The following is a 13,659-nucleotide window of genomic DNA, read 5'->3' as shown; positions in this document are numbered from 1 at the left end:
CCTCCCTGCTGGGTTTAACTTACTTGTCGATCTGTCATCAGATTACTTCTCCTGAAAGGACTACACTTTAGAATATCCTAGCAAAAGCCAGGAACCTCTACTCCTGTCAAGGTTTATATCCCAATGGCTGCCTTTGAAAGGGCTACACAGTCCACACAGTAGCTAATTGCTACCACTGATAGTACATAACCTAAATGGGAACAAGTTTGTTTCATTAACTACCTGTGCCATGCTCCAGTCCAGGTAAGACTGAGGAGATTAGAAGGCTTAACGCATGGCTCAAATCTTGATGCAGGGTAGAAGGGTATAGGTTTATGGGGCATTGGGACTCCTTTTGGAACAGATGGGACCTGTTCTGCCGTGACGGGTTACATCTGAACTGGAGGGGTACCAATGTATTGGGGAGGTGTATGAGTAGGCTAGTGAAGGATTGCTTAAACTAGGGAATATGGGGGCAGGTAGTTTAGGACAGGTCAGGTTTAGATCTATGCATGGAGGAACAAACACTGATGTAGAAATAAAAATGGGTAGCAATTTAAATTCTAAGACAACTTTTAAGTGAAGAAGGAGGAACATGTTAAAAATATCTTGCCTTAATGCTAGAAATATCAAAAATAAGGTAAGTAAGTTGGAGCTGTATGTAGCAGAGCATAATTATGATATTATAGCAATAACGGAAACCTGGATAAATAACAAAGATGGGGATGAGTGTAACATTGAGGGATACACATTTTTTAGGAAGGATACACAGAACAGAAAAGGAGGTGGGGTTGCTATTTATATCAAACAGAATTTAAATGTAAGTCCTCTTCAGTTGGATGATGAACCCCATCTTAGTGAGGACATGTGGCTTCGCCTGGAAAATATTAGGGAAAGAGGTCTTATTTTAGGAGTATGTTATAGTCCACCCAATTCAGACAGTAATTTCAACACACATCCTTTTAGTAATATCAAAAAGGCAAGTTTACAGGGAGATATTATAGTCATGGGGGAATTAATTATCCAAATATTAACTGGGATAACCTTGAAGATGGAGGAGCACAAGAGCAGGAGTTTTTAGAAGTAATCAGTGACTGTTTTTTAACACAGCATGTTAAAGCACCAACATGGGGTGAAGCCTGTCTGGATTTAGTATTTTGTAATAATCAAGATAGAATTGAGGGTGTAGAGGTGATTGAACCACTAGGGTCAAGTGACCTTATTGTAATACAATTCTTAATATTTTGTAAGAGTGCAAATGCAAAGACTAAAATTGTTAAGTTGAACTTTGGTAGGGCTAATTTTGAGCAGATGCGGCATAGTCTAAGGAGGATAGACTGGGATAAGCTTTTAAGTGTGGAGACAGTCGAGGAGCACTCATTGGTTCTTAACTCTCGCATGCAAAGAGCCCACCCTACAAACAATTTTTATCCTAGCCAGTCTCAGGCTAGATGATTGACTTAAAAGAAGTGCAACAACAACTGCCTCTGACTGTCTAAGATTACGTAAATGAATGCTATGACTGAAAATTGCTGAAAACGTCATGTGTCATATCCTTTGGAGGTGTTTAATTGACAATGTATTTGCAACTTATGAACAATTATGCCCCAAATTTAACTTTGCAGCTACACAGTTTCTTTCTATATACAAATCAGAAACTTTATTGAAAGAAACGTACCCAGCTTTCTATATCTTGCATCCATATCAATCCCAGAGGCTATACTGGTTAGTTTTGAAGAAGAACCAGAGCATTTTAATAATTTTTAAAAATGTCTCTATTATAAAAACAAATCTTGGGACGAGACGTGATCTTTTGAAGAGAGACAGAGAGACACTTTCACGTCCCGCGAGACGGTAAAGTCACGCCATACTTACAACCTTTAGAAGCAAATCTCGTGATACACATGCAGAACAGGTTACAGATAATGGAAGTAGAAAAATTTAAAAGTCTGAAAAAAATGAGAGTAAAGATCGCATTAACGCAAACAAACAGAAAATATGACTCAATGAAATAACGGAACAGTGAAAAGAGATTGAATAGTGTTTGAGGATGTCTGGGGGAGAAGACAGACAAGGCAGTGAGGCAAAGGGACAGCTGTTGTACAGGCTTTTAAACACTGGAAGTGCCACACAAGATGCAGATCACATGGCATGGCAGCAAGCCAGCAGCTGATCGAGCAAAGAGGAGGTAAAAAAACAACCATTATTTGTCTCCCATTGTATCACTGTTTAAGAGGGGTTTCGGAGGAGCGACTACGTCTCCTTGTGGTGCATTCAGCCCCCTTTTTCACAATGGTGCATAGCGCTGGTGGGGGAGGGGGGGTAGGTGAGTGAAGTGCAGATCATGCGGCATGGCAGCAGCAGCAAGCCAGCAGCTGATCGAGCAAAGAGGAGGTAAAAAAAACAACTGTTATTTGTTTCCCATTGTATCACTGTTTAAGAGAGGTTTCGGAGGAGTGACTGCGTCTCCTTGTGGTACGTTCAGCCCCCCTTTTCACGACGCCGTGTTGAAGGGGCTGTATTTCAAAGAATCTACCCTTCAAAGATCCTAGGGAATGGTAGGAAAGGGACCTTTCAATCGGCATCTCACAAAAGGAGTGGAACTCAGCCATACATAGAATACACATAATTCAACTGAAGGCCTTTCATCAATCACATTTATCTTGTTTAAAATTGTCTAAAGACCCAACCTGCAAGTGCTGCCATCTAGCTGCAGCATTAATAGGCTTTGTATTTTGGAAATGCACTTACTCTAATTAACATTACATACTTCTCAGACAGCCTTGGTGTTATAATCTTTCTTAATCCATTAATGTCATGTCTGGTGTACTCCTGGATGATTTTAAAGTGCATAGGAATAAGCCAATTGTAATTTCCTGTACCACACTACTAGCACGCAGACCTAGCTAAGAATACCAACCCACCTTCTAAAAATCTGTGAGTAAGTGACATTCTATTTTATTTCAAATTAGAGAAAATCGTATCCTTCTTTACAGGATATGTCCAAAACTTTAATATATGGTAAGAATCAATTAATAGTATTTTACAAAATGTATGCTGTCCCTGAAGGGCGGCACGGTGGCGCAGTGGTAGCGCTGCTGCCTCGCAGTTAGGAGACCCGGGTTCGCTTCCCGGGTCCACCCTGCGTGGAGTTTGCATGTTCTCCCCGTGTCTGCGTGGGTTTCCTCCGGGCGCTCCGGTTTCCTCCCACAGTCCAAAGACATGCAGGTTAGGTGGATTGGTATTCTAAATTGGCCCTAGTGTGTGCTTGGTTGTGGGTGTGTTTGTGTGTGTCCTGCGGTGGGTTGGCACCCTGCCCGGGATTGGTTCCCTGCCTTGTGCCCTGTGTTGGCTGGGATTGGCTCCAGCAGACCCCCGTGACCCTGTGTTCGGATTCAGCGGGTTGGAAAATGGATGGATGGATGGATGCTGTCCCTGTTCTTTTTCTGTTTCTCCTGGGTGGAGGTTGAGTCTTGTTTTTTTTTCTTTTTTTTCCCTTGTTTTGTTTTCTCTGTATTAATTTTAAAGTAAATGGCTGTATCTGTTATGTTATTTTGACTTTTAGCTGGAGTAATATCCCATTATAATGTTCTGCTTTTTGAAAATAAACATTTCAAAATCAAATCATATATGGCCAGGACCCCAAGTTTAATGCAGCAGTTAATGTTCATCACTGTTCTGTTATCCAGATTTTACAAATTTTCTACTAAAGTATGGGTGATTTTAATTGTTGATGTTTTTATGTCACTGGGAACTCCAGAAGTAATAATGAAAGCTAACTGTGGATTGTTCAATACCAGGACGTAGACAGACAGCTAAGAAAGGCAGCCAAGGATTTTTTGGAAACTGAAGATGGAATCCAGGTTAACAAGGCAAAAGGAGAAATTCATCTGAACCACATCTTTAAGTGGTACCAGGCCGACTTTGGGGACACAGATGAGAAGGTACTGCTGGTCAGACCAATGTTTTATGGCTTTGTTATTGTTCTTAGGACTAAAGGAGCAGATATTCCCCTGTTTGGCTCTGGTTAAATTATTGTGGAAAAATGAAAATGATTGCATCTTTTAATAATTTAAGTTACCTCAGTTAAAAGCTTAATCAAAATAAATTTAAACAAACAAACAAATATGGTATAATGTGTAAAATGTATCTAAAAAGGGTGATTGTTTTTAAGATAAAATTAGATGACTAAAAAGTGATCTGGTGAAATAGTCTAATTAATCTTTCAAGGTGATTGTCCACTACCAGATCGATGTTGTAAAATGTCCCAGATTTTTTAAATACCAGGCTAGGTGCTGCCATGGGTGTTTGCATTTGTCTAGCTGATCCTTTCATCCAAAGCAAATTACAAATCAGCCTCTACAAGTACAGTTGCTGAGCTAGGGTTTACTTTATGACCTCCATACCCTGTAAATGCAGGCACCACATCTTGATGTGTGAAACACAGGATTTGATGTACAGCCCTCTGAGCAGATCACAACTGGTTAACATTTCTAAAGATCCATTGCTTGTACGTAAATGTAACCCTTCCTTATTAGTGAATGTGTATTTTCCACTTATAAGCAGAGCTGCTGCTCAGATCACACACCTTGCGTACGGTCCGTGATCATAGGACCATTGGTGGTGGGGCACATTGAGGGCTCACAGACCTCAGCGATTCAGGAGTTCTGCTGGACAGCCATTTGGATTGCATGTTCTTGTTGCTTGGTTTACTTGACTTGAGTGAGGTATCTCCTCCCACATCCTTAATCTTAACCATAGTGTTACCAGGCATATTGCTTAACATCATTTACTGTAAGTATATCAAAAAGCAACCTTGTCAACAGGCCCGCAGCTTGGCTCCTTTGGGGTTATTGCTGTTTCATGAAGCATGAAGAAACAGCTCATGCTGCACTTGCAGTTGTGTTTAAAAATTTTTATTTATCCAACTTCCAGTAAGCTAGAAAATGCTATATCAGTTGCCACTACACTAAAGCTAGTGGTTTACTGGACTAATGAAACAGCATTATATGCAATAGTTTTGATACTGAGTGTTTTAATAGGTATCATTAGTTGTTACAGTACCTAGCTTTCACATGGCTGAAGATTATGGACCTCTACATGTTGTTAAAGGCTGCTAACATTAGTTGACTTATGAAGTGCTCCAAGTGTGCATTGAGGACATGTTTGTAAACTTCACTAACACACACAGGCTCTCTTTCACACTAGTTAATTATCAGCTGAATTGTGGGAAACCACCATGAGAGCACCTTTGACATACAAAAAGAGCAATTAGCTCAGATGAACTTTAATTGTTGGTTAATTTTATTGGCAACTAACAGTACTGAGGGCGGCATGGTGGCGCAGTGGGTAGCGCTGCTGCCTCTCAGTTGGGAGATCTGAGGACCTGGGTTCGCTTCCTGGGTCCTCCCTGCGTGGAGTTTGCATGTTCTCCCCGTGTCTGCGTGGGTTTCCTCCGGGCGCTCCGGTTTCCTCCCACAGTCCAAAGACATGCAGGTTAGGTGGATTGGCGATTCTAAATTGGCCCTAGTGTGTGCTTGGTGTGTTTGTGTGTGTCCTGCGGTGGCTTGGCACCCTGCCTGGGATTGGTTCCTGCCTTGTGCCCTGTGTTGGCTGGGATTGGCTCCAGCAGACCCCCGTGACCCTGTGTTTGGATTCAGCGGGCTGGATAATGGATGAATAACAGTACTGATTTATTTAATGCCTTATTGCTATCTGCTATCATTGGAAGGACAAAATTAAGTTTAGATAAAGTCATAAGTGTAATTGATCTATTCACATTTTCATTTTTTAAGTATGTACATATTCAGCTTCATTTTGACTCCATAATTATTGGCAATAAGTAAGGTTATTAAGCATGTTCAGTAGTAGTACTAGTAGTAGTTGTTTTCATTTTATTATTATTAGTAGTAGTAATATTTTATAAATTACTTTTAGTAGTGGTAGTTGTATTTTATATTATTATCTTTACTATTATTATGATTATTATTATTATTATTATTAGTAGTAGTAGTAGTAGTTGTATTCTATATTATTATTATTATTACTATTAATAGTGGTAGTATTAAAATTGTTTTTATTGTTGTTGTATCACAAGTCACAAGTGGTACTGTTGGCTCTATTGAGTAACAAAGAGTAACTGCACATTGATACCCTGGACTGTTATTAATTATTATTATTATTATTATTATTATTAATCAGGCCTTCATTTATAAAGGAACCAAATCAATTGCTATATATTAGTCACTAAATAGCAGTAGTAGTTATTGTATTTTATATTATTGTCTGTATTATTATTAGTAGTAGTAGTAGTAGTAGTAGTAGTATTAAAATTGTTTTTAGTGTTGTTGTATCACAAGCCACAAGTGATGCTGTTGGCTCTATTGAGTAATAAAGAGTAACAGCACATTGTTACCCTGGAAGTGGTAGTATTAGAATTGTTTTTAGTGTTGTTGCATCACATATCACAAGTGCTACTACTGGCTCTAGCGAGTACCAGCACATTGATACCCTGGACCACTATTATTATTATTATTATTATTATTATTATTACTAATCAGGCCTTCATTTATAAAGAGACCAAATCAATTGGTAAATCATTGCCATTAAATACCATTGATGTCCAAATCTAGTTTGCCATCTGGATTGCAGCAACCATTCCTGTTACCAGTTTTTCAAAACTTCAGCTCATCACAGCATATTTGAGGTCATCCATGGCACAACAACGTATGAGCAGCTTGGCTATCATCAGCATCAGCTCAGACCTCACACAAAAGCTGTCAAGTGATGACCTCATAGATGACTTCAGAAAATGTAGATGTCTGCTGTTATGATATGCAACAAAAAGACTGAAGGAAGCCCTGAGCTTTCACTTTCCAAGTTTTGATTATTTTAAAATAAAGGATGTATTTGACCTGCGGTGGGCTGGCGCCCTGCCTGGGATTGGTTCCTGCCTTGCGCCCTGTGTTGGCTGGGATTGGCTCCAGAAGACTCCCGTGACCCTGTGTTCAGATTCAACAGGTTGGAAAATGGATGGATGGATGGATGTATTTGACTTTAAATTAAATTTATGATGTGTTCTTTATTTATTATTTTTATATTTATTATTCAAATTAATGCTGTTATAAGAAAGAGTCATGAAGGGGTGGGGTGGGTGTGTATGCCTAAGAAGATTCTGCTTACAGCCCACTTTGGCTAGGGGCAGCACTGCTTCTAAGTCACAATCAGTATTTTCTTATTAAATGTGCCTATGTGCTAAAGCTTCTTGTGCTGTATCAGTTTTTTTGTATTAGTTTTACTGGTGTGTATCTTTTAAGTAGGGTTGTTACGGTTTTTGACACAATCCTAAACTGGAGCAGTGTGGTGTTTCTAGAGATGTGCTGGCTATAATAATTCAAAGAAAGGGGAGCGCCTTTAATTGTGTTATTCTTGTGTTTTCCACGTATGAAGTTAACTTACATTTTTTCTGTTTTTAATTTGCAGGTGTTAAACTGGATCATAAATCATATGGAGAATTCAGCAAAGAAAGAAAACCTCAAAACCATTGTAGAAGCATCCTCTTATAAAATTATGTATCTGTCCAGTGACTGGTCAAGCAATGCAATGGATTAAAAAAAAAAAAGGTGTTCCCCAGAACATAGCATGCAGAATAGTTTACATTTTAAATGCATCATTTCCAGTGATTGCCTTTATTTTCTGCATGGCAAAATTGTTGGTAGACTGCAGTCAAGAAGCACAAGTGAATAGAGAAAGCCGTGAAGCCATAACAAATGCATGCAAAAAAAAAAAGTTAAACAAGTAATACTGTATTTTTATATTTAACTTTCAGGTAAATGAAATTTATCATTTTGATCTGAACAAAAGGGTGCAATAAGCTTCTGCGTCTAATAAATTATTTTTGGAAAATTAAGTAATTTGTTGTTTTTTTGTTTTTATTTCATAATAATAATACATTTTATTTATTCGTAGGCACCTTTCTAAACACTCAAGGACACCGAACAATAGATAAAACACACATTATAAACAAAACTAAAATACAAAGTTTAAAATTGGACAGAACAATTGTTGTCAAAGAGAAAAAGCAGTCTTAAACAAATGAGTTTTAAGTTTTGATTTGAAAAGTGAAAATGATTCAATATTCCTAAGTTCAGATGGTAGTGAGTTCCAAAGCTGGGGAGCAGAGCAACTGAATGCTCTGCTCCTCATAGTGGTAAGATGGATCAATGGGACAGTCAAGTGGATGGAGGAAGAGGATCTAAGGGTACGGGAGGGAATGGCAACATGGAGGAGGTCAGACAGATATGGAGGGGCAAGGTTATGGATAGCCTTAAAATTTATCAGAAGAATTTTGAATTAAATGCGGAACTTAACTGGAAGCCAGTGAAGCTGCTGCAAGATGGGAGTGATATGGTGAGTAGAGGGGGTTCTAGTAATGATGCGGGCAGCTGAATTCTGGACCAGTTGAAGCTTATAAAGAGATTTGTGAGAAAGACCAAAGAAAAAGGGAATTACAATAATCCAGACGAGAAGTGACAAGGCTATGAACAAGGATAGCAGTGGTGTGGGGAGTGAAGGAGGGGCGAATACAATTAATGTTACGCAAGTGGACATATGCATATCGGGAGATGTTATTCATGTGGGACTGACAGGATAAAGTACTGTCAAGGATGACACCCAGACTCTTAACCTGTGGGAAAAGGGAGACAGAGGAATTATCAATAACAAAGGAAAAATTATCAGATTTGGTTAATGTTGATTTTGTACCAATGAGGGGATCTCAGTTGTCACTGTTTAATTTAAGAAAATTTTAAGAAAAACCAGGATTTAATTTCTGCTATGCAATCAATAAGCGTGGAGGGTGGAAAGGTAACAGTAGGTTTGCTAGTGAGATAGAGCTGGATGTCATCAGCATAACAGTGGAAGCTAATGTTATATTTAAGAAAGTTATTTCCAAGGGGAAGGAGGTAAATAATGAAAAGGAGGGGCCCCAGGACAGAGTCCAGGGGCACACCTGAAGTAACAGCGGTGGGTTGGGATGTGAAACTTTTAAGCTGAACAAACTGAGTGCGGCCTGAGAGGTAGGATCTGAACCAATCTAGTGGAGTGTGGGTAATGCCAATCGAAGATAATACTGGTCAACAAGCATTTTGCTACTAGGATTCTTTCATCTGTACTTTAACAAATTCCACTTGCTGTCTCCAAATCTGAAAACTGTTTTCGTCCAGCACGTCCCATTTTTTAGTTATGATGTTCCAGGTCTTGGACAACTAGGGTGACTGGACAGTAAAGGCGATGCGTTACAGCATTTAAGAAATAAGTTTGGTCTCGAGAAAAGTGAAGCCAAAATTAAGGTGGGTGTTTTTGTTGGCCCTGAAATCAAAAACCTGACGTGCTAGCTTAATTCCGATTTCATATATGAAATCAGTGTAACAAACTTAATAAAGAGCTGCTCTGAAGTTCCCAATAGCAAACAAAAAATATTTTTTGTAGATCAGTGTAATCTATTGAGAAGAGTAGTGTGACAAATAGTGTCAAAGGCCGCACTCCGATCAAGAAGGATGAGAATAGTGATTAAACCAGAATCAGCTGCCATAAGGAGGTTGTTAGTAATTTTGATAAGTGCCATTTCTGTACTATGGATGGTGTGAAAACCAGACTGGAACTGTTTATACAGATACTTTTGAGATAAATGAGAGTGAAGTTGAATAGCCACTATTTTTTTCAAGAATTTTGGAAATGAAGGGTAGATTAGAAATAGGATGAAAATTACTGAAATTAATCAGATCAGCACCAGGTTTTTTCAGTATTGGGGTTATTATAGCAGTTTTAAAAGATGAAGGAACAGTTCCAGTGGTGTGAGAGGAGTTTATTATGGCAGAAATAAGCAGAACCAAAGAAGGGAGGCAGGCTTTAAACAGAACTGTGGGAAGGGGATCCAGTTGACAAGTGGATGGCTTAGACTTACAGACAAGATCTGAGATTTCTGAGAAAGTAGGAAGCTGAAAAGAGGAAAATGGGTGAGTTGGTGGGTGAAATTCAAATGAAGTACTGGAGGAATCCGTACCGAGAGACTGGTGTATCTTCTGGATTTTTTCATTAAAAAAAGGACATAAATCAGTTGAATAAAGATGAGAATGTAAAGAATCCGGGGGTTGTGTGATATTATTAAGCAATGAAAACAATGACTTGGTGTTACCTTTATTGGAAGAAACAATGGGAGTATAATAGTTAGATCTGGTTTGAGCAACACAGTCCTTGTATTAAAGTCCTTGTATATGGTTTTTGTACATCTCTTTGTGAACAAAGAGTCCAGTTTTTTTATATAACCGTTCAAGTTGCCGGCCTTTGGCTTTCAAAAGCCGAAGTTCGGCATGAACCAGGGAGCAGAAAAGGAGAAAGAAACAGATCTAGTTTATAACACTAGCTTCATTATTTACCATGCAAATATAGATGTACGATTTCTTACGATGTTCAAAAAATTGGAGCACCACCATGTTAAGTAACTCACTCAGCGTCATGCAGGAAGCCCATCATGCAAATTAAACTGCAACTTTGAGCTTAGCAGTCCAGTGATTAAAGATTTGTGAAAGTAACATAAAATTACAAAAAAAACATTTAAAAAGAAATCCTTAATAAAATATTCAATGAACATTTTGCAGACACTTCAAGGTAAACAATGCTGTGTTGGTGGCTAGGCCATTGAGTAGAGTGCAATGCAATCACCATTCTGTTTTTTAATTTTATAAATACTAGAAAACATGTGGACCTCCAGTTCCAGCCGCAGTAATCTGCAAGTACCAGCAGGTCATTTGCAGATGGGCTGTCATCCTCATTTCTCTTATCACAGAATTAGCTTCTGCAAGTTGCTTTGCACTCAGCAGATGTCACCTTCTTGATTATTCTGAATGTGATCTGTAAGACTGACAGAAAACTTGGTAATGTCACAAGAGTTGCTACCAGCCATATTTTTGATTCATCGGCGTGCGTATCACATCGAGCATTGGACCGAGATTAAGACCGAGGTTCTAGCCCCAGTTGTTTCTGAGTAATCACATAACATAGAGGAACAATCCTTAGCATTGCATATGCAACCCCAACTCAGAACATGCTGGGATGGTATGGAAAAAGCAAATAAAAACTAGAAAAGCAGTGATTTCAAAATTTACTTTAACTTGTAATCCATCAGAAAGATATTTAATGTTTAGTCTGGTCAGCTTTATTTTTTTGCAAATCGAAGGCCTACAACACAACAAAAAAAAAGTTGGGATAAAGCAATTTAAGGTTAATAATGAGTTAAAAGAAAGAAACTAACAACAGGAATACAAGGAGATGATGTTCAACAAGTGATTGTGCAACCCCAAATCAGAAAAAACATTGGAGCAACATTGACACATTTCAGTAATTTTCACATGTCTTTTTTGGCACACTGGAGATCCTCTGCCTTTCGTGGATGCTGCTTTTGTACCAAATTGTGATTACAATCACCTGTTTGATATCACATCATTATTTAACTTTTATTTTAACCTCATTACTGTCCCTAATTTGACCCATCCCTTCCCACTTTTTGGAATATGCTGCAGGTGTAAAATGTAGGAATGGATGTATATCAATAAATGAAATGAAGTTGAACAAACAAAACATTAAATATTTTGGGTTCATACTGTCTGTAATGAAATAATAGTCAAAGTAATTTTAAGAACCACTGTGTTTTTTTTTTTTCGTTTTTTGCATTTTCCATACCATTCCAACCTTTTCTGATGATGTTTTAGTATATAAGCTGCATTCAGAAAAGACCTAGTCCTTAAAGTGCAAAGATGGGCTGAGGATTGCCAGTTTTCTCAAAAACACGTGAGGAAACCATTCAGGTTTAGAAACAGAAACAGATCAGAAGGGATTTGGGTATTTTACGATTAACAGTACATAATACAATGAAAAGATTCAAGAAATGTGAAGACATTTCAGTGCATGAATGATAAGAATGCAAGCCTAAGGTGGCCGCCTGTGAAATTCGATTCCTCAGATGGCATTGTATCGAGAAACTTCCTTTATCAATAAGTGATATAACTGCATGAGCTGCGGAGGACGTTGGCAAACCTTTATCAAGTAACACAGTACATGGTACATCCTCAAATACCCGATACTGTTTGAAAAGAAAGCCATATGTTAACAGCATCCTGAAGCACTGTCAACTTCTCAGTGCTCAAAGTCATCTTTCTTTGCATTTTGAAAGCAAGAAGAGTGTTTGGGGGTAGCAAGTGGGGCGACTGCCCCAGGCCCTGTGCCGAAGGAGGCCCTGCTTTTGAGGTCAGTGTGTCCCGTTTGAGCCGATTTGTCAAGTTATTTTCTCCAGTGTATACTATATATTTGTGATGCTTTTAAGGGGAACCCTTTTAAAATCCCCCTTCAAGGTCAAATTCCGTACATATACGTCTTTAAAAACATTCTATATTCCACCTTCATCGCCCAAAAAGGGTTGCAAGTATAATCCCTTCCTAAAATAGGTATAGGCCATTAGTGTCTGGGTTGGCTTCTCCTATCTATAGAAAAAGACATTGCATCAAGATTAGACTACGACGATATCATCAACGACTTTTCCAATCAGAAGGCAAGAAAAGTGGATTACTGTCTCTGAACCTGGAAACCGGTAAGAGATTTCATGATGATACTGCTATGTTAATGTCAAACTTCCTGTTGAAACACTGTAATTCACATTTCATTTGTAGGCAATAAACATGTCCGAATATTAATGCACAAAAACATGTTTCGCTAATGATAACTGGCTGACATGTCATCAATGTGAGTTATGACCATGACATCCTGCATATCGAGACTCAGAGTACAGAGCAATTTGGGTACTTTTCTAGAAGACACCCTGCTAATTTCTGCATGACACCGCATCGCATTTCACACTGTCATGAATTATGAATTGCACTTTTTTAATAGATTATATCGTTATATTTTGATAAAGTCCATGTGTTACCTTGCAAAAATTTAGATGAATACTGTAAGGAGAAAATCCAACCCAGCCACAGGGAATGCACAAACCAGTGTGTTTCTTCGTGCCGGTCCTAAGCCTGGATAAGTGAGGAGGGTTATGTCAGGAAGGGCATCCGGTGTAAAATTTTTCCAAATCAATATGTGGACAAAAATACAAATTTCCATACAGGATCGGTGAAGCCCCAGGTTAACAACGACCGCCACCAGTACTGTTAGCCAACAGGGTGCTGGCAGAAATTGGGCTACTGTTGGCCGAAGAAGAAGAGGGAAGAGTCGTGTCTGGAGGCAGGAGGAGAGGAGGAAAGTAAAGAGAGCGGAACTGAGGGTAGGAATTTTGAATGTTGGCAGTATGACTGGTAAGGGGAGTTAGCAGATAATGATGGAGAGAAGGAAGGTTGATATATTGTGCATGCAAGAGACTAAATAGAAGGGGAGTAAGGCCAGGTGGATCAGAGGTGGATTCAAATTGTTCTAACATGGTGTGGATGGGAGGAGAAATGGAGTAGGCGTTATTCTGAAGGAACAGTAGGTCAAGTGTTTTGGAGGTAAAAAGAGTGTCTGATAGAGTGATGACATGAAGCTGGAAATTGGAGGTGTGATGATGAATGTTGTTAGTGCATATGCCCCGCAAGTTGGGTGTGCAATGGATGAGAAAGAAGATTTTTGGAGTGAGCTGGATGAAGT

At 38.8% G+C, this 13,659-nt stretch overlaps 1 protein-coding gene across 1 annotated transcript in view; it reads left to right on the top strand.

Moving 5' to 3' along the window:
* The window catches only part of zgc:152951 (uncharacterized protein LOC569013 homolog), a 47,605-nt gene extending 39,717 nt beyond the window's left edge, over positions 1–7,888 (top strand). The window contains exons 8-9 of the mRNA XM_028801283.2: positions 3,780–3,923; positions 7,462–7,888. Of these exons, the coding sequence (XP_028657116.1) occupies positions 3,780–3,923; positions 7,462–7,590 (273 nt within the window). The 3' untranslated portion in view covers positions 7,591–7,888. The remainder of the gene's footprint in view (positions 1–3,779; positions 3,924–7,461) is intronic.
* Positions 7,889–13,659: the final 5,771 nt, after the last annotated feature.

This window comes from Erpetoichthys calabaricus, chromosome 4 (assembly GCF_900747795.2).
Source record: "Erpetoichthys calabaricus chromosome 4, fErpCal1.3, whole genome shotgun sequence".
Lineage (NCBI taxonomy): Eukaryota > Metazoa > Chordata > Cladistia > Polypteriformes > Polypteridae > Erpetoichthys > Erpetoichthys calabaricus.
The sequence above is the reverse complement of the archived record's forward strand: the minus strand, read 5'-3'. Positions and strand labels throughout refer to the sequence as shown.